The following is a 20,848-nucleotide window of genomic DNA, read 5'->3' on the forward strand; positions in this document are numbered from 1 at the left end:
TCAGTTAATCAATTTATTCATCAGTTTAATGCTCATTTTCCATTAGCTAAGATCACAGACCCACAAGACAAAGTCCACTTAGCGGCTCCCCATCTCACTGGTGAGGCAGTCACTTGGTGGCAGCATTGGTCTAGTATTCATACATATTACAGACCAGGCCTCAGGTGTCACAGCCTTCGACTGGGACATCTTTGCCCATGACCTGAAGACCAGATTTCTCCCGCCCCAGTACATGACCGGTCTGAAAGACGAGTTCTATGGACTCAGACAGAACGGATCCCCAGTGCTTCAGTTTTCCGGTAAGGTTATTACTTTAGCACAGGAGTTAGGGTTATCTGAGTAGGCCAAGATGGAGCAATTCATTCGTGGATTGGACTCCAACATTCGGTTCACAGTTCGTAACTTTGAACCAAGTACATATGACCGGGCTCTGACACTCGCTCAGAATGAAGAAATGAAGCTCAACGGGGGCAAGCCCAAGCAGACATCTCAGTCCAGTACCAAACCCCAGCAGCAGCAATCAGCTGCATAGCAAGGGAAAGGTAACGCATCTTCTAAAGATGCTAAGAAGGACAGCAGTAATAGCTCCAGTTCAGGGAGAACCTAAGAAAACCCCTGATGAAAAGGCTAAAGTAGGCATTACTTGAGGTTATCTTCCTCCAGAGGAGCAAAGGAAGTACCAGTCAGAAAATAGATGTTTTTTCTGTCATATTATAGGGCATGGTAAGAAGGATTGCCACAAATGGCAAGCGGCACAAGCCGCCAAAGCTCCTTCTGCCACAGTTGCCACAGCCTCCCCAGCTCCTCCAGCCCCGCCTACTACCTCAAATGCAGTTCAACTTTTACCTTCCATGCATCCTATGCCATCCGTGGTATTTGATGCTAAGCAGGAGGGTGAGAGCGATGCTGCTCAGAAGAGCCTCATCTGAGCTTATGGCTCTGCCCAGGGCTGACAGTTCATAATCCTTTTTGACATGGGCAGTTCTGAGGACGCCATCTCTCCCCAGTTGGCTACCAACATGAGCTGTACCTTAGTGCCCTATCATTTGGAGGTAGACGGGTTTACACCTGGTCTCCGCACCCACATCTCTCAGAAGGCACAACAGTTTTCTTTTCAAGTTCAAAAGGCCTCATTCGAGCGAGATTTCATTGTCTCTCCTCTTTTGGGATGTGACATGATCTTAGGAATCCAGTGGTTTCGTCAGTATGAACCTATTCCCAATTGGGGGCAGGACACCTTTATTATCTCTAAAGGTTTTCCTGAGCCTGTCATGATTCGGGGGGATAGGAGCATTCTTCGCGTTCCTATGATTTCTCATCTCCAGGCCCGACGAGCTATATGCAGGGGAGCAGAAGGAGCATTAATTTATGCTCAGATAGCTTCTATCTCATCAATAACCGCTGTCTCATCATCTTCAGTCTCTCAGTTAGCAGAACTCCTTTCTCATTCAGACATTTTTAAGGATGATCTCCTACCCAGTATCCCACAGTTAGCAGAACCTCCTAGCAAGTTTCCCTCTTGTCTTTCCAAGACTTTCAAGGGCAAGCTAGAACAGCAGTCAGTTCTCAAACATTTGAAACATGTTCCTTATGGACACATTTTCACAGTCACCACAGACCACCAAGCACTTAAGTGGCTCCCGACGATGCCAAGTGCCCAGTGGAGTGCTCAGCACACTAGACAGGGTCAGCTCTTCCACCAGGTTGGAGGAATGATCAAGTACATTCCTGGTCAACATAACCCAGTAGCAGATATTCTTAGTAGAAAGACCAGCATCCCGACCAGTCAGGAGTCTACCATTCTCAACATCTCCGGAAAAGACTTAGAAGATCAGTATGTCGATTTCGTAGAGTTTGGTACTCAACCCAGTTTGGCCCTCAATTTTGAGCCTGGCCATCATTCAGTTCACAGACAGGCATGTAAGTTTAGACGAGATATCCACTTCAAGGAAGGGAATTGGGTCTCTCAGTGCATCATGAAACAAAGATTGAAACAAGTGGGCAAACATTGTCCCAAGCTTTCATTCCGTAGTTTTGGCCCTTTTCCAATAGTCAAAAAGTTAAGTGATGTCTCCATGAAGTTAAAGTTGCCTGCCAGTTGGACAATGCATGATGTTTTCCATGTTTCTTGGCTAAAACCATATGTTGGTCCAGAAGTGTTTGATGTTTCAGATGAACAGCAGCCAAACGTGGTAGACGAGGCAGAAGTTATTGAGCCTGAGCAGATCCTTCTTCATCGATGGAAGCATGGTTCCGGTCGACGGATTCATCAGTTCTATACGAAATTCCGAGATCGAGGCACCCACGAAACCGTATGGCTCGACGAGGAGTTCTTCCAGGAGTACCCCCAGTTATTGGCGGACTACTTGGAAGCCATGAACCTGCCGCCAAGCTAATCAGGAGGGAATGTCACATGCACTCTGCACTCAGTGCATGGTGACAAGTTGGCTCATCATCAGGAGTGCAGCAGTTGTACAATTTTAGAACCCAATTGGATGATATTTGTCGTACGCCGTGACCCCATTGTACATCCTCAGTCCAGGATAAGTCAGCCAGGATAAGTCAGGCACGAGCTACGTAGGTCATTCCTCAGCCTTAGTGGGTCAGTCAGTCAGTCAAGTCCCTTAACCCACTTGGAGAGAATCATTCATGCATGTAGAGTCAGTAGAAGCCTTAGGGTTTGCATCAGAAAGCACTCTGCATCTTGTATAATATGCATACATATGCCTGTGCATCATTTAGAACATCCCCAAAGCCTTAGGGAATTTACTGGGATTTATCTGGTATTTTTTCCATATTTATTAGCATTTATTTATCATTATTTGCATTATTGGGCATTTATAAATATTAACTTTATTAAATGACCAACCTCCAGTTAGTATAAATAGGCTTGCCTAGAGCCTCTTTTGCTCATTCAGTCTTCATTGTGCTAAGAGCTCTCCTCTTTCTTGCTTTCAGCCCAAGACTAATCCAGCCCTAGTGCCCATAAGCTTTCTTCTCCAGCCCTTGAGAAACCCTAGCTTCATTCAGCCCTAGGTGCCTGCATTCAGCCCTGAATTCAGCATCAGTTCAGCCCACAGTTCAGCCCATAGATTAGCATAGTTCTACGCCAGCAATCAGCAGTACAGCAGGCTGCGTTTCTGATCCAGCAGTACAGTAGGCTGCGTTTCCGTTCCAGCCGTACAGCAGCAGCTCCTGCAGTCCCTGATTCTCATGCGTTTCAGTCCTCAGCCCTCTCTACAGTTCAGCGTTTCTGTCCACAGCAGATTCCAGCCCTGAAGGTTCAGTCTACAGCAGTTTCCAGCCCTGAAACAGTTGTTTGCATCAGTGTCCAACCTTCCAAGCATCATCCACACATTCAGCAGTCATCTGGTGAAGGTAACACAGCATTCATATGTGTTTTCAGCATTCTAACAGTGTGTAGAACAGTCCACCTTCTTCTTCTCTGAGCCTCAGGTGTGCAGCCCTTCCTCATGCCCTTGGCCCTTGGGAGGAGTGCATAGGCTCGAGATCAAGTCATTGAGGTGTTTCTACAGCAGTGTACAGATCAGCCGCTCTCCGATCCTCCGAGATCTTGCGTTTGGCTTATCTACAGTCCAAAGTCATTCTCTCTAAAGTAATAAAGCAAATACTATCTCGTTATCGGGATAGGGGGCCCTTCAGTGGGTAATTCGGGACCCAATCTGGTGTACAGTTCTCATATCTCTCTCTCTCATCTCTTTAAAGTTTGAAGTATTAAAGTGGATTGCTAAACTCACGAAACTCAGGATATAGAAGACGGTGTGAGCATATTGTGTGACAGGATCAACCAATACAAAGACTTCCGCTGCATATCACAACCGTCGACCCGAAAGGACCGGGAGGCTCAGACACACATGTGGCCTGTCAACGCCAGGGTCCGTTTGTTTATCCTCAATTGCACACCACAGGTAATCAATCATGTAAAGCACATGACGTTGGCCAGAGGTATATGGCAGCATTTGGCCTCACTTTACAACAGGGTATCGCCCATGAAGAGGATTTCCTTGGAAGTACAGATGCGGGTTATGAGTCCTGCAAAGTCGTCGACGATGCGGGAGCATATTAACAAGCTACAGTCTCTTCAGCAGGAAGTTCTTCAGGCTGGGAAGGAGATATCGTCAGAGGACATGGCCATCACGTTGCTGTCACATTTGCTCTCTTCGTACTCAGTATTTTACTCGTCTTTGATTACTAGTGGGGCAGGCTCAGCACCATCACGTGGGAGGAGCTTGTGCCCATGGTCCTGGACTAGGAGGAACGATTCACGAACCCTCCTCAGGGTGGAGGTTCGGAGGCCTTAACTGGCCAACGGTCGAAAGGCCGTAACTCGGGCAAAGGGAAGGCTTCATCGGAGAAGTCTTCTGAGAAGAAGTCCGACGCTGACCGCGAGAAACTGAAGGCAGAGAGGACCTGTAATGATTGTGGCGAGAAAGGCCACTATTGGATGCAGTGTCCCAAGCGGAAGACCGAGAAGGGTGAAGACTCCTCAGCAGCAATCATGAAGACTCCGGCTTTTGTGCACCTGGAGGTGATGGACACCGATGTTTCATTTTCTTCAGGCAGGGAGGAGATTGGAGGACTCTCCTACCCTAATCCTCTGAAAGGTGCACTCTGCAACCAAAGGCGACTCCACCTCCACTCGCTGGAGTCTGCCCTCATCCTGAATCTCATAGTAGAGGCAACTGCCATCCTCAGTGCAAGCTCTGACAGCAATCAGGATCTCCAACTGTGTAAAGGTTCCCATTCACCGTGGGGTCACTGGCTCGAGAGGCGTGAACCACTCCTCTGTGAGTGCCTCCTGAATATCATCTCTCATTTGCTCTCACCCAAGTGGTGCTCCTGCATCATCAAAATATCAATGCTGCCACCAACCAGGCATCTCTGAAGCTCCTGCCTCAAGCAACCTCGATAGCGTATAAAATGTTGCTTCGCAAGCGGCTTGGATGGAGAGTAGTCCCTATCCGAGCGGCTGCGAATCTGCCCACCCGATGTACTGCAAGAATCCTGGATCAGGCGCCAGTGGCTGTGGCCCATGGCTACTGCCTCTCGCTCTGACAGAGCAACCTCGTGTATACATACATATCCAGGGTCGCGTGCTAAGTCTGCCACTATACGCACGACCAAATGACGAATCCCTGAGGCATCCACACTCCCGGGATCCAAGAAAAAATGAGCCAGCTCCCAGAGCCGGCCTATCACATCTGTCACCTCCAGGTCGCTCACATGATGAGAAAACTCAACTGCCTGAGTCTTCAAAGTGCTAATAGCAAGCTCTAGAGTCCACTCCCGGTCGCAAGGGCCACAGAGAGGGAACGAGAAGGCCACTGCTGAATCAAGTGCCTCCTCCCCACGGGCCGGAGGTATCACTACATGAACTGGGATGGGAGCTGGCTCATGGGGGCCTTCTGCTCCAAAAAGCCGAGTGAAGGCGTAACCGAAAGCCTCCGATCGCTGTCTAACACCGAGGTGACTCAGCCGACTGCGGATAGATGATATCCGTGAAGCCCGGATCGGCATGGTGGGTCTCCTCTGTGGTGCTCGAGCGAGGTCGGTGCTCAGCGCCCTCTGGACTGCGGGCGAGCGCCAGGGGACTGCCAGGGTCTCCCGGGAAGGCGAGGCGGGTGGGGGAGGAGGAGGAGGGGGGGGCGAGGGAGGCGGAGAGGGAGCCGCTGCCGAGATCGGAGCGGGCGGAGGCGAAGGTGGAAGCGAGGCAGTGGGAGGGGATGGGGGTGGGGGTGGGGGGGGTGAAGGAGGGGGTGCTGGCATCTCCTGGTCCTCAGTCGCTGCAGGGGTCTCCTCCTGGAGGGGAGCAAAGCTGTTCCTCACGGGAACCCAGTGAGGCTGAGACTGTGGCTGCTGCTGCAGCGGTCTCTGTGCGTGCTGCTGCGACTGTCTCCCTCGGCGGCGCCCCTGTCCAGGCTGCCACTCCGAGGTCTCTGTGGCCTGGGCAGGTGTCCCGGAGGCAGCCTGCCGTGCCGCATCTGTGGGCGGGCCACCAGGGGCCTGCTGCTGTGGTGAGGGTCGAGGTCTCCTGCGAGGGCAGGCCTTGGCCAGATGGCCGACCTGCCTGCATATGAAGCACTGGTTCGGGAGCCCCGAGAACTCCACTCTCTGATCAATCCATCCCCCCCCTATCCTAGGTAGCTGAATGACCTTAGGAAGGGAGGAGATGTCAGACACCAAAACTTTGACGGAGGGTAGCCCAGCTGCTCTGGCCACCACTGAAGCTGCTGTGGGGCCAGTCTCGAGTACCGAGCCCACCAATGCTCCTAGCCGAGAGAGAAGCGGAAGATACTCCCGGCGGAGTCCAGGGAAGCAAACTGTAACATGAAAAAGGCGCTCTCCCTGCTCAGCCGCTGCTGGATCAAAGCCATGCTGCCAAGGTCTGAAGAAAGCCCGAGCACCCCTGATGTCAAGGGGACTCATGGCAAGGACCTTGGCCACACTCTGGGCGGTCTCGAACTCGATCTGATAATGTCCCCGGCCCAGAAGCTGTACGTCCAAGATCTTGCCCACATCTGCAAGAAGGCGGGCCTGGAGAAGATCCCGGATCTCCCCTCTGCTGGGGCGAGTGCCGACTATACGGCAGATGGTGGAATGGGCCTGAAGGCGTTCCACCTCTGCGGTGAGGCTCGCTTCCTCTTCCGGCGAAAGAGAAAGCCTGATGGGGGTGTCCTCGGGGGCGGGCGAGGGGGCTGCGGATGAGTCCCTCTGAGGCGAGGCGGGAGGAGTCTCCATCAGAGTCTGAAGCTCAGGCGTAGGCGAGGCGAAAGCGGAAATCGTGCAAGAAACGGCTGCACACAGAGAGGCGGAAGACCGGAGGCAAAAAGAAAAGCAAAACCCCCTTGGGGGCGGAAAACAGCACGAGAGGGAGGGGGGGTTAAAAAAAAAAAATTTAAAAGAAAAGGGGGGGGGGGGGGGGGGGCGGCTGCGCGAATGAGGCGGGGAGGAGATAGCTGCGCGAATGAGGCGGGGAGGAGAATGCTGGCGGAGGGGGGTCAGGGCGAAGCAGAGGAGAGATGGGCGCGAAGTAGGGGATGGGGCTAGAAGACGAGGAGGCGAGGAGGGAGGGGGCGAGAAGGCGAGGACGGAGCGCAGCAGCGAGGGGTGGGGCGCAGCAGCGAAGCAGGCGAAGGGGGGAGGAGAGACGGGCGGCGGGCAGAGCAACAAGGGGGAGGGGCGCAGGAACTATAGCAGGCGCGGGGGGGGGGGGGGGGGGGGGGGGGGGGCAAGAGCAAGCGTAATGGCGGGGGGGGCGCTGGTGTGTAGGTCGCGCAGGCAGGGGTGGGGCGTAGCTTCAGCGAGCAGCTCAAGAGTTCCCCGGGGGCGCTTTCATTGCCTCTTATGAGATGGATTTGGGCCATTGTCCAGAGTGATGGACTACTGAGACCAGCGTTGCCTTGGGCTTTTTCTCCTCGAGTTGCGCAAACACCGAGACCGCATCCTACGCTCCAAACAGGGGGGGCATTGCCTAGCGGGCATGTGTACATCATGTAGCTGGTGTGTCCACACACTTTTTTTTTTTGTGAAACCAATATCTAATTATGTCGTGTGCACACTCGTGCCATGTCTTAATCTTCAGCATGAACATTCTTAATCCTTGATTAGTTAGGAGTCAAGTAGCATCAAAAGTATCTTCATCAGAGTCAGTATCAGAAGAAGCATCATCATCAGTAGCACAAGCAGCAGAACCCTCATCTACATCATCGTCATCAGCATTACAACATCAGCACCATCCAAGCCTTAGGTGGGCTTGGGCAGCCAGTTGGCTGCCCTAATTCAAGCCCATTGGCTGTCGGCCAGTATAATATGGCATTCAGGACAAGTCGGGTAGCAACAACAGGGAGTCGGCCAAATACAGAGGCAGCATCTGAATTCTGCGCAGCATTTAATGCTGGGATTTTGACATTATTTGTCCATTGCTGCTGGCCAACAGCACTAGCATCATGAACCAACTTGTCATCCCACACTCATATATAAAGCTGGGATTTTGACATTATTTGTCCATTGCTGCTGGCCGACAGCACCTAGCATGAACCGACTGGCATCCCACAGTCATATATAAAGCACAGTTCATAAATCAGCAAGGGCATTCAGTTCATACTTCAGTCCTTCATTCATAGCATCAGCAGGACATTTGTAGAAGGGGCCTAGGTCACCCCTATGGGCTGACCATAGCCCTAATTCATGTACAAGGATTAAGTTAACTTTTTGTACCATAGTCATACAAGAAAACTCGACACCTAATTTTTCTCTCGTTCTCTCTCCTCTAGGTCTTAATCATGTGTTAATTAGCATCAATGTTCTTAATCATGATTAGGGATGTGGATCAGTACAACAAGGCTTCTACACATGCTACATTGGTATGAGAGCATTTAGGCTCAGCCCACTAAGCTATGTCCCAAGGAAGGTGCACAATTCCAACATAAAGGATGCAGTAGGGTAGTAGATGGAGTGGTCTGCAAACATGTGAAACCAGAGGAAGCATCCCCTGAGGGTAGGTATGCATACCCAATACCTCATTAAGTCCTTAGATCATTTCCAAAGGCCTAGCAACATGCAAGATCAGTTCCGGCAAGTGACCCACCGCTGTGTCAAGGTTAAGGGATAGCAGGCATGGGGACATCAGTGAACAGATGCTTAGTTCTTCATCAAAGACTTGGAAGCAGAGATCAGAAGTGAAGGTGTTTAGACAAAAAGTATCTATCAGTCAGTAGAAGTCAAAGTCAGTAAGTAGTAGCAGCTTAAGGTCAAGTCTAGGGTGGAAGTATGACAGAGTCTCCACCTCGTCATCAAGTTTAGCAGAAGGGAATGTCACGTGCGCTCGTGCCATGGCTTAATCTTCAGCATGAACATTCTTAAGCCCTGATTAGTTAGCTGTCAAGTAGCATCAGAAGTATCTTCATCAGAGTCAGTATCACAAAAAGCATCATCATCAGTAGCACAAGCAGCGGAACTCTCATCTACATCATCGTCATCAGCATTACAGCATCAGCACCATCCAAGCCTTAGGTGGGCTTGGGCAGCCAGTCAGCTGCCCTAATTCAAGCCCATTGGCTGTCGGCCAGTATAATATGCCATCTAGGACAAGTCGGGTAGCAACAGGGAGTGGAGTCGGCCAAATACACAGGCAGCATCTGAATTATGTATAGCATTTAATGCTCGGATTTTGACATTATTTGTCCACTGCTGCTGGCCGACAGCACCTAGCATGAACCGACTGGCATCCCACACTCATATATAAAGCACAATTCATAAATCAGCAAGGGCATTCATTTCATAATTCAGTCCTTCATTCATAGCATCAGTAAGACATATGTAGAAGGGGCCTAGGTCACCCCTATGGGGCTGACCGTAGCCCTAATTCATGTACAAGCATTAAGTTACCTTTTTGTACCATAGTCATACAAGAAAACCTGACACCTAATTTCTCTCTTCTTGTTCTCTCTCCTCTGGGTCTTAATCATGTGTTAATTAGAATCAATGTTCTTAATCATGCTTAGGACTGTGGATCAATACAGCAAGGCTTCCGCGCATGTAACAAATTAATCACTCAAGGTATGGTACTAGCAATTTAGCATAGTTGCCATAAGAAAGGACAAGCTAGAAACAGTGGAAAAACACATCTAATTGCCTAGTAGTGATCTCCACCAAGGTGTAAGAGTCCTCGAGAGATTCACGCAAAGACCGTCTGAAGTGGGCATAGGTATCAACTGACCGATCGGTAAAGACTCTCTGATTTCTATCATGCCAGAGAGTCCATAGTGTCCAGAATCTTGTCCACACAAGAAACTAAGTAGTGTGATAATTCATTGGAGTTTCTACCAAAAAGCCAGAATTGCTTGGAGAAATGATGTCGAGGACAATGAGCCTTCAAATATCGAGAAAGCCTATTAAGAAGAGCACGAGAAGACGGACAATGCCAAAGCAAATGAGGCACTGTTTCTCATGCATGATAGCACCTGTAACAGTGTGATGAGGCAATGTGTCTCTTGGCTAGTAGTATACCGACAGGAAGCACCCAACCAAGCATCTCCACAAGAAGACTCTGTTTCAAAGGGAATTTATTTTTCCAAATGTTATTAAGGCATGTTTTCCACCAACGTAATGGTTTAGATGTCTGCCAGAGTTGGTTATCATGCTCAGCAATCCATGGGAGAGGAATACTCAGCTTACATGCCCTAGTTGCAGTCAACTGATCAAATGAAATAGGATTATAACCAGGCATCTGTCTATCTAATTTCCAATCCATCAGCTTGTTTTGTGCATTAAAGGGCGGAATAGGTTGTATAGACTGCATTATCCATGTAATCTCTTGCCATATTGGTCAGTGATGCATGCCCAAATCATATTGACGATTTGCTTGAGGAAAGCTGAGAACCTATTGATTCGCATCTATAACTTCTTGTACATATCGAATACCTTTGATGGAAAATAAGTCTTTCGAGGTTCCAATAATGCTAGTGGTTTCTCAAAGACTCTAATGTAGTGTATACTTCCAAAGCCAGAGAGTTTCGAGTGTCAGCACTCCTGCCAGACCAGTACAAGTGTGATAGGATCTGTTTCCAATCCTGAATCAGCCTAGTGGAATACGGACAGCCATGTATTTTACCATTAAAAAGTCCAAAAACAATGTCCCAGTGTGCAAGGGCCCGGTCGCCAAATGCCAATTTTTGCATATTTGCACATAAGGTGGCTTAGTATAATTGCCCATGGCTGTTTTTGTTGCAGAAAATCAGCAATCATAAATGCCAATGTTTGCATATTTGCACATAAGGTGGCTAGCATAATTACCCATGGCTGTTTTTGTTGCAGAAAATCAGCAATCATAGTGGCTTTTCTGGCCAAGACATAATAATGTAAGTTGAGAACCTTTTTATCAGGTGTGGTTCTCCATAAGCATTCCAAAGCTTTTGACATGAAACTGTCAATATCTTTTTTGGTCCAAACTAAAAGAGGCAAGTAGAATTGAACATAGGCCATAGGAATGGATTGAACGGTCGGAGTCTAACATGCAAAGGCCATGTGGAAAGCTTCTAGTAATCCAATTTGTGATTCAATTTCTGTAAAACTGTAAAACCCAGTATGCCTCATTCTTAAGAGAAACCAACCAACCTATGGGATATTCTAGATGTCTAATAATCTTTTCTGGTGATAAGATTTGACCTGGCCCCAATATCTCATGCCGAGAGTATGCATTCAAGGGAAGCAATTTGGATTTTGCAAAGTTAACATGTAATCCTACAGCTAATCCAAAAAGAGACAATGCATCCATAAGTGCTTTCACATCAGCCTGGCTATTTTTAGGAAAAAAGGAGTCATTGGCATATGCTTGTTCAAGAAACTGTGAGCCACCACGCATTGCTAGGCCATGGAGATTACCATCTGCAATCAGCTTGTCCATATATAAGAGTATAGGATGGGTAGTAATTGCATATAACAATGAACTAAGCGGGCAGCCCCGATGTATTGATTTTCCTAGTTTCAAGGGAGTAGAGAGATCTCCTCCCAATATGCATTTTGCTGATCCTTCAACATACAACCAGTAAATAACATTTCGCATCCTTGGTCCAAAACCCATTTTATTCATCACTTGTGCAATGTAGTCCCAATGTACTGCACCAAAAGCTTTAGCAATATCCACTTGCATGATAATGACATCTTGTTTTGTGTATTTGGCATATTCAATGCCAATACACACAACAAAACACACATATAGAAAAAAGTGATGGGCCCCTTTGAATCTTGGGCATGGGAGGAGAGGATAGAAGAATGTCCAGACCGAGAAGGAAACATGGCACCCACCCTAGCCAAGGCCTAGAAGACCATGCGTGGCACACAAGTGACATGACCTAGGAAACAACCGGCCTAATTCAAGGTGAACAAAGCTAACTAGTCGAAGAGGCGGCCGACCAGGAGGCCCCAACTAGGCTGCACCCAGGGACCGAGATGGCTAGGAGCAAAGCCCAAAGCCAACGCTGACAGCACCAACACCAATTGTAACTCACGGAGTGCCCGGGGGACTAGGGCCTTTGACCAATGCATAATGGCCACAGCCTTAACACATATCCATCATCACTTTGCATAAAACATAAAAGCTGGACAAAACATCCACAAATGCTGAAAATGGAGCTTGCACATGTGACACCACACAGAGGCCGGAATGGGCCCTTGTACTTGCTAGTACAGCAAGTACAAGGGCTGGTATAACAAGTACAATGGCTAGAAATCACAATAAATGATTAAATATCCTTGCCTTCAGTATTTCTTTGGGATGGAAGCCTCCAAAACAGTCCCCAACAGCCGATATTCTTCACGGGCAGCCTTCGAGAGAAAGAAAGAAAGAAAGAAAGGTTTTATTAACGTCTTCCAAAAGACTGAACTCGGCCTATGAGACAAATCGGTGTACCTGTATGGGGTATCCTCTGTCATCCCAACAAAATGAAAAAGTACTGAACTAAAAAAAGCTGAATTTGGGTGTGCAATAAGTACAATGAGTGGTGAAGGGGATGGAGCTAGTAGCCATCATTAGGGTAGCTTGTAACGGTGGTAGAGGCTAGTGTGCAGCAAGAGAGCCTCCATTAATGAAGAGAGAGGGCTCCAATTTATAGATTTGGGGCTCCCATGAGTGAAAATGGAAAGAGAAGGCTATGATGAGACAAGTGGAGAGCCACACAATAGCTGGAGTGACAAGTGTGAGGCCACTTGTCTCACTTTAATCCACTTTCTGACAAGTGTGAGACCACTTGTCTCACTTTGATCCACTTTCTTGCCACATGTCCCAATCTAAGAGATGGGTTCTCCCATTATCTTTACCTCTAAAAATATCCCAACTAATAGACATTCTGTCATAGGCACTTTGCCAACTCTTGGTATCTGCTCAATTCCAGATGTAATGACGCGAACAGAATTTCCATCGGAGTTGGGCCAAAAATAGCAACTCTCCTAAATTTTAGGAGTGTGGTTTTTAGTATTCTAGGACAATCCCCCATTCCCAAAGCTTGTACTTTCCAAATATTTAGACATCCTGGAGTCCACCAGACCCCTTTCATACCACCAGACCCCTTTCATACTGGGAAATGTCCAGGCTGGTGACATCCTCCCGAGCTTCTTAAAAGTTGTCCGCAACTTTAAGCTTCAAGCCATATATTCAAGATATAATCATGTCCCATGAAGTGGGCGAGACGAGACAGTCTCAAAAATCTAATATAACTGAAGAATCCATGTCCCAAAGAAATGGGTGAGACTAAATAAGTCTCCATAATATCAATATCAAAATCATGTCCCAAAATAAATGGGCGAGAATTCCATGGAAGATATGGTAGACACTGGCACAAGAGCCAATTGTGTCTCAATCACCATTATCAATGAGATAATCATATGCCAATGAAAATCACCAACCAGGTGCTAAGACACTTAAATAAGTGCCATGCACAAGAAACTAGTGCCTCGCACAGAAACATGTGCTATGCACACAAACTGGGCCACAAACCATGGTGACAGAAAAGCTGGTTCTCCATAGTTCTGGCAATCCTTTCTCCCAATCCCAACAGTTCCCATGTTCTCCCATACAATCCCAACTCTGATCAACAAGCATGGTGTGGAAACAATGAAACACTCACTCCACAATCACAACATGAATCCACGTGTATGGTGGAGTGTTCATTGAATTGCCCTCTGACAATCCCAACATGAATCCACATGCATGGTGAGATGAACAATGAACCTCTTGGCCTTTGTATGGGGAGATAGTGATTCTTATATGGCTTAAAAAAAATAAATCCATGTCCCAAATAAATGGGCGAGACAAAACAGTCCCATAAGTCCAGATATCATAATCATGTCCCAAGTAAATGGGCGAGACAAATCAGTCCCATAAGTCTAGATATCATAATCCATGTCCCAAGTAAATGGGCGAGACAAAATAAGTCTCCTGCCAACAAGGCATCGGTCCACATGACCCTTGGCATAGACATAAGTCCCGTGCCAACCAGGCGTCATGTCCACTTTACCACTTGCACTCTGTGTTGGTACTCTAACCACACACCTTGGATGAGAGGTGGGCTCAAGTAACAAGATAAAACAATCGCTCGCAAGCATAGATAGCTTGGTGTTCCATAAGCATTTCTACTACACATAGTTTATAGGCATTTCGGCCACCAATAGTTTGTAGGCATTTCGGCCACCAACTCACACTATCCACTCAAGTGTCCATGTTCCCTTCCATCTGCTCTCTATTGTTCCACCCAGATATGGTAGAAATAATCTTCAAGAGAGCACGTAGGACAAGAGAACACTACACACGGTATGTTGTGCTCGACACTACCCTTTGAAGTGCCCATGTTCCCTTCCATCTGCTCTCTATTGTTCCACCCACACATGGTAGAAACAATCTTCAAGAGAGTACGTAGGACAAGAGAACACTACACAGGGTATGTGAACCACGAGTTCCATAAGTCCAATGCATCCCAAATAAAGGGAGCCAAAAAGGATAATCCATCCTAGGGAGTCATAAACATAATCCATAAACCTGAGGATGGATCCAAATCCCTAGAAAAGAAGTCCAGGAATCCAGACCTGTATACCATAACTCTTACCACATGCTCCGTGCTGACCACACACCTTGGAGTAGAGGTGGACTTCATCCATAAAAGCATCATATCCATGAGATATCCATAAAAGTAGGGCCTTACTCTCCCCACGGGAGATGCCGGATTATCCATATACAAATGCCATAACACAGCCCAACATGAGGCTACCAAGCCGGAACATAGGTTGTATAAATGCCGAGCCAACAATATAATCCATATACCTCCGTGTGGGTACTGATTCTTCCCCAAAAACCACGGGTCTTCATGCAATAGAGCTGGTACAACAGGTTCAGCTCTCCATTCAGCCGGTACAATAGGTACAGTGGTTGGTACAACAAGTACAAGGGTTGGTACAGCCAGAACAGTGGCTAGTACAGCACGTATAGTGGCTGGTGTACAGCAGGTACAACAGGTACAATGGCTGGTACATTCAGTACAGTGGCTGGTACAAGGGCTTGTACAGCCAGTACAGTGGTTGGTACAACAAGTGATGGGAGAAACCAGAATTAGGGTTAGAGTTCATTCATGGGAGACATACACAGAGAAGAACAAGGGAGAGAGAGAGAGAGAGAGAGTTGTGGGGATAAGTCAACTCATGAGGCATGAGTGTGTGACTCCCCTATCACACATGTATATTGCACTAGTACACATAGTGCACTTAGTACATTAAAAGTACTAAGTGTACTATGTACTATAACTTATGGGCTTGTACACACTATAAGGGTGGGCATAATGCCTTTACCCCAACAACCTCCCACTTAAAGGCAAAGTGCCCTTAAGTAAAGGAAAAAAAAATCAGCATGTACATGATAATATACAAGGCCATATCAAGGCTGAAACTGGCCTCATCCAATGCCCATCAAGTGTCTGCAATGAGCAAACCGCTCCGGAGGCAAACTCTTCGTCAACAGATCAGCCGGGTTGTCATCCGTGTGAATCTTAACAAGCTGAATTTGCTTGTTCTCTATCACCTCTCTGATGAAGTGATACTTCACATCCACATGCTTCGTCTTTGCATGAAAAACAGGGTTCTTTGCCAACTGAATGGCACTCTGACTGTCACAATGCAACAATGGAATATCCCCTGTATAGCCCAAATCAACCACTAACCGAGATAGCCATAATGCCTCCTTGCAAGCCTCTGTGGTGGCTGCAATATACTCGGCCTCTGTAGTAGATAAGGCAGTGCACTTCTGCATCCTGGATATCCATGACACAGCACCTCCTGTGAATGTAAATACATAACCGGTAGTAGACTTCCGGTTATCTGGATGACCGGCATAATCCGAATCCGTGTAACCATGCACTAATGCATCCTGTTTGCCAAAGCAAATGCACATATCCTGTGTGCCCTTCAGGTATCTCATGACACCTTTCATTGCTTCCCAATGCTTCTTGCCAGGGTTGGCCATGTATCTAGAAACCACTCCCACTGCAAATGCAATGTCCGGCCTAGTAGCAACCATGGCATACATGAGACTGCCACAAGCCGAAGCATACGGAATCTTGGCCATATCAGCCCTGTCACTATCTGACTGTGGGCTGTCCATAGCACTGAGTTTCACATATGGAGGCAAAGGAGTACTAGCCTTCTTCCCCCCGTCCATATTGAACCTCTGCAAAACTTTGCCAATATATTCCTTCTGAGACAAATACAACACATGCTGATTTCTGTCCCGAAGTATCCGCATACCCAAGATGTGATTTGCATCACCCAGATCCTTCATATCAAAGGTCTCATGCAGCCTCTTCTTCAAGGCATCCATCTCTTTACGAGATTTCCCGGCAATCAACATATCATCAACATACAAGATGAGGATCAATAGACTGCCATCCAAAGCTTTCTTGGTGTACAAGCAGTGATCTATGTCACTTCTCCTGAATTTCTGTGATTTCATGAATGTATCAAATTTATGATACCATTCTCTTGGTGCCTGTTTGAGCCCATAAAGACTCTTTTTCAGCTTGCATACAAGCTTCTCCTTCTCACGCACTGCATAACCCTCTGGCTGCTGCATATATATCTCCTCATGGAGATCACCGTGAAGAAAAGCAGTCTTCACATCCATCTGAATCAAGTCTAGATCATCATGCGCAACCAAAGCCAACAAAGCTCTAAGTGTGGTCATTTTGACCACTGAAGAGAAGAAATAGAACAGTGCTCAACTGATAGGCGACGGGCAGTTGTGAGCCTTTTGTCTGAGCTTGCGTTGCTAGTCACGCAACTGCTGCTGGGGTTTGGCTTTAGGCTGGAGCATGTTCTTCATGGCCTCCATTATTTTCAATTGAAGCGCCTGTCAGCCATCGTAAAGGGCTCTAGCGGACGGAGAAGAAGTCGCTTAACAGTTTACCAAACCCAGGTTTCAGATTGACAGGTCTACCGTCCGGACTCTCGCCCTTGCAAGCGTGCTCGCCACCTTCGCCTTCGCGCTAGTGCCACTTGCCTAGGTGGCCGGCCGACTCCATATGCGCAGCAGCCTTCGCTCAACGCCGGGCGTTTCAATTTCGCCTTGTGCTGCTGCCTTCGCCAATGGCTCAACGCCCGCCTGACGTATTCGCCATCACTTCAGTTCGCTGCTCCACGCTCGACTCAAGTAGCCAGCCGAATCGCCTAGCGCCTACACGATTGACGTCGACTTGCCTATATTCGGCTGTACGCCTTGGCTTACGTATCTGACACGCCTTTGTTGCAGTAGGCGCCTGACACGCCTGCCCCCTTGGATTCGCCCTTCAAGATTGCTGGCTCGACTGTGTGCTACTGTGGCAAAGCAGCTGCTGGAGAGTCGAGCAGCTGGCTGCCTTGCACACTGAATTGAATGGGAGAAGAAGAATCCCCTACGAGCCAGTGATTCAGCACTCGAGAACAAACCCTAAACCAGTGCTCTGATACCAGTTGATGGGAGAAACCAGAATTAGGGTTAGAGTTCATTCATGGGAGACATACACAGAGAAGAACAAGGGAGAGAGAGAGAGAGAGAGTTGTGGGGATAAGTCAACTCATGAGGCATGAGTGTGTGACTCCCCTATCACACATGTATATTGCACTAGTACACATAGTGCACTTAGTACATTAAAAGTACTAAGTGTACTATGTACTATAACTTATGGGCTTGTACACACTATAAGGGTGGGCATAATGCCTTTACCCCAACAACAAGTACAAGGGCATGGGCAGCCTTCAAGAGAGAGAGAAAGAGAGTAGCCATCATTAGGGCAGCCTGTAACGGTGGTAGAGGCTAGAGAGCCTCCGTTAATGAAGAGAGAGGGCTCCAATTTATAGATTTGGGGCTCCCATGAGTGAAAATGGAAAGAGAAGGCTATGATGACAAGTGGAGAGCCACACAAAAGCTGGAGTGACAAGTGTGAGGCCACTTGTCTCACTTTGATCCACTTTCTTGCCACATGTCCCAATCTAAGAGATGGGTTCTCCCATAATCTTTACCGCTGAAAATATCCCAAACAGTAGACATTCTGTCATAGGCACTCTGCCAACTCTTGGTATCTGCTCAATTCCAGATGTAATGATGCGAACAGAATTTCCATTAGAGTTGGGCCAAAAATAGCAACTCCTAAATTTTAGGAGTGTGTTCCTTAGTATTCTAGGATAATCCCCCATTCCCAAAGCTTGTACTTTCCAAATATTTAGACATCCTGGAGTCCACCAGACCCCTTTCATACCACTAGACCCCTTTCATACTGGGAAATGTCCAGGTTGGTGACACCAGTGGCACACAGTGCACAGAGCAGCATGGGGACTAGAGGACAACGATGGCTAGAGAAGTCCAAACAGCCTGCCATTAAGCATGCAGGCAACAGCAAGATGGGGCTGGAAGGAGCCCAGAATACAAGGCTTCCTCTCCACCCACCAAGGGACCCACTCTTTGGAGTGGTGGTGGTGGGTGGCCCCTTTGGATCTGAGATCTTGACTTTCCACCTCTTATGGCATAAGGGATTTATGCTCTTTACCTTGCACACATAGCAATCTCCCATGCCTTCACAACCCTTGTGGTTTTCTAAGTCTTAAAACCTTGTGACTTTTCTCCATGGATCTTGCATATGCATATGCTTGGATGTTATCGTGGAGGCTTTACGGTCCTTATTTGGAGTTTCAATCTTTTAAAGATTTGTTATAGATGTCAGGTAGAATGTTTTGGGGGCATCTGCTAAGACCTGTCCTATCACATTGATATAAGCATTTAGACGCATGCCAAGGGGGGGGGGGAATGGAATTAATTATGGTAGTTTGATGGATAGATTGGGTCATGTTGGTTATGTTACAAATGTGTGTGTGGTGTTGTTGTCTTGATGGTGTTTTGGGTGTGTTTGAATGATGCTAACAATAACAAATAGCACATTTACATCATCTCGAAGGGCTCACAAGGCCGAACAACTAAGGATGTCATGCCTAACGTAAAATTTTCTCACAACTCCCATTGAAGATTTGAACAACGTTACAAACAGAGAGTCCAGAGACCAAAATTTACTACATAATTTCTCTGAGTGGGGCTTTTGTGAGGACACAGCAGTTGCAGGCACTGGAGAGGAAGGAGTGTGCAGAAGGAGAAGCTCTGCATGTGTGTGATAGTGAACCCAATTCTTTTAAAACAATTGCAGCTCAAAAAATGGGCATGAAACACGTTTCATTGTAACTATGTGACAGGGATCATTGGTGACACTTGACTTTTTTAAGTTGTTATGGCTGTATTGCGTCTCTTCCACTGCAACTTGCAAGTTAATGTTTCATATTAGTATCAACACTGAATACATCAAAACCTTGTCCATCATGATGTGTGCAGATGCAGCCCAAGAATGCAAAAGTATACTTGACACAGTGGACTTTGTCTTTCCTCAAGGGATGCCTGATGCACTGGGTGAGAGCAAACTACAAGAGACCATCAGCAATACTGTGGAATTACTTCCAGAGCTCTGGAAACAAGCGGGCCTTTACCATGAGGCAATGCCTGCTTATAGGCGTGCCTTACTGCATCCGTGGAATCTCAATCCTGAATGCTGTGCACGCATTCAAAGAGAGTTTGCAATGTTACTTTTGTATGGTGGGCTGGAAGCAGGTGCTCCTAGTTTGGCTTCCCAGGGTGAGGGCTTATATGTGCCCAAAAACAATCTAGAGGAGGCTATCCTGCTGCTGATGATTCTCTTAAGAAAGAGCTCTTTGCGGAGGATCGCTTGGGACGCCACCGTGTTAGAACATCTCACTTTTGCTTTGTCGATGTGTGGGCAGACAGAAACCTTAGCAAAGCTATATGAAGAGGTGTTACCGGGCATTTATAGCAGGGCTGACCGCTGGTATAACTTGGCCCTCTGCTACAGTGGAGCTGGTGAGAAAAAAACAGCATTGAATCTACTTCAAAAGTCACTGCATCAGTTAGAGAAGCCCAATGACATCTCTGCACTACTGCTGGCAGCCAAATTGTCCTCTGAAGATTGTGATACTGCTAGTGATGCGATGCAGTATGCACAAAGAGCCATAGCTAACATGGAGGAGAATTCTCATGATCAGAGATCTGTTGCTTACCATATCCTTGGAGTCTCCATGGGTAAGCAAGCTAGGTTTTCGTCTTCAAATACTCAGAGGACTTGGTTACAGAGGGAGGCATTGAAGGCTTTGCAGGATTCTGTTCTGTTGGATGGAGAGAATGCAGACACTTATTTTGACCTCGGGGTAGAGTATGCAGAGCAGAGAAACGTGACTGCTGCCTTGGATTGTGCCAAGAAGTTCTTGGACTTGACTGGTGGCTCTGTAGTGAAAGGGTGGAGGTTGTTGGGACTCGTCCTTTCGTCTCAGCAACGATACTCTGATGCTGAAAATGTGCTGAATGTTGCTTTGGAAGAGACTGGTAAGTGGGACCAAGGTGAATTACTGCAGACTAAAGCTAAGTTGCAGATTGCACAGGGCATGTCAACATGCGGCATCGAAACATACAAGCTTCTTTTAGCTTTAGTACAAGCACAAAGAAAGAGCTTCAGTGCTGGGAGCTCAAGATCAAAGGTTTGAATATATCCATTTTCTGCTAAATTGGCTATCTCCTTACCTGTAGTATGTTTAAGGTTTATTGTGCATCATTCAAACAAGACAAATTATTGTTATTCATTTTCAGAAAAGTATAAAGAAAGAAAGAAAGAAAGAAAGTTATATTAACTTCTACGGAAGACCCCAAGGGCCTATGAGACCAAAAGTAATACAATGGTACCATGGATAAACTGAGCCATGGAAAACT

The 20,848-nt window shown here is 47.3% G+C and overlaps 1 protein-coding gene across 1 annotated transcript in view; it reads left to right on the forward strand.

Annotated features, from left to right (window-relative positions):
- Positions 1 to 20,848, forward strand: part of LOC147639345 (protein NPG1-like) — a 106,371-nt gene that overhangs the window by 44,523 nt on the left and 41,000 nt on the right. The window contains exon 3 of the mRNA XM_086790277.1: positions 19,409 to 20,619. Within this exon, the coding sequence (XP_086646403.1) occupies positions 19,409 to 20,619 (1,211 nt within the window). The remainder of the gene's footprint in view (positions 1 to 19,408; positions 20,620 to 20,848) is intronic.

The sequence above is a fragment of the Cibotium barometz genome, chromosome 4 (assembly GCF_041138505.1).
Source record: "Cibotium barometz isolate CiBa-2024 chromosome 4, ASM4113850v1, whole genome shotgun sequence".
Taxonomy (NCBI): domain Eukaryota; kingdom Viridiplantae; phylum Streptophyta; class Polypodiopsida; order Cyatheales; family Cibotiaceae; genus Cibotium; species Cibotium barometz.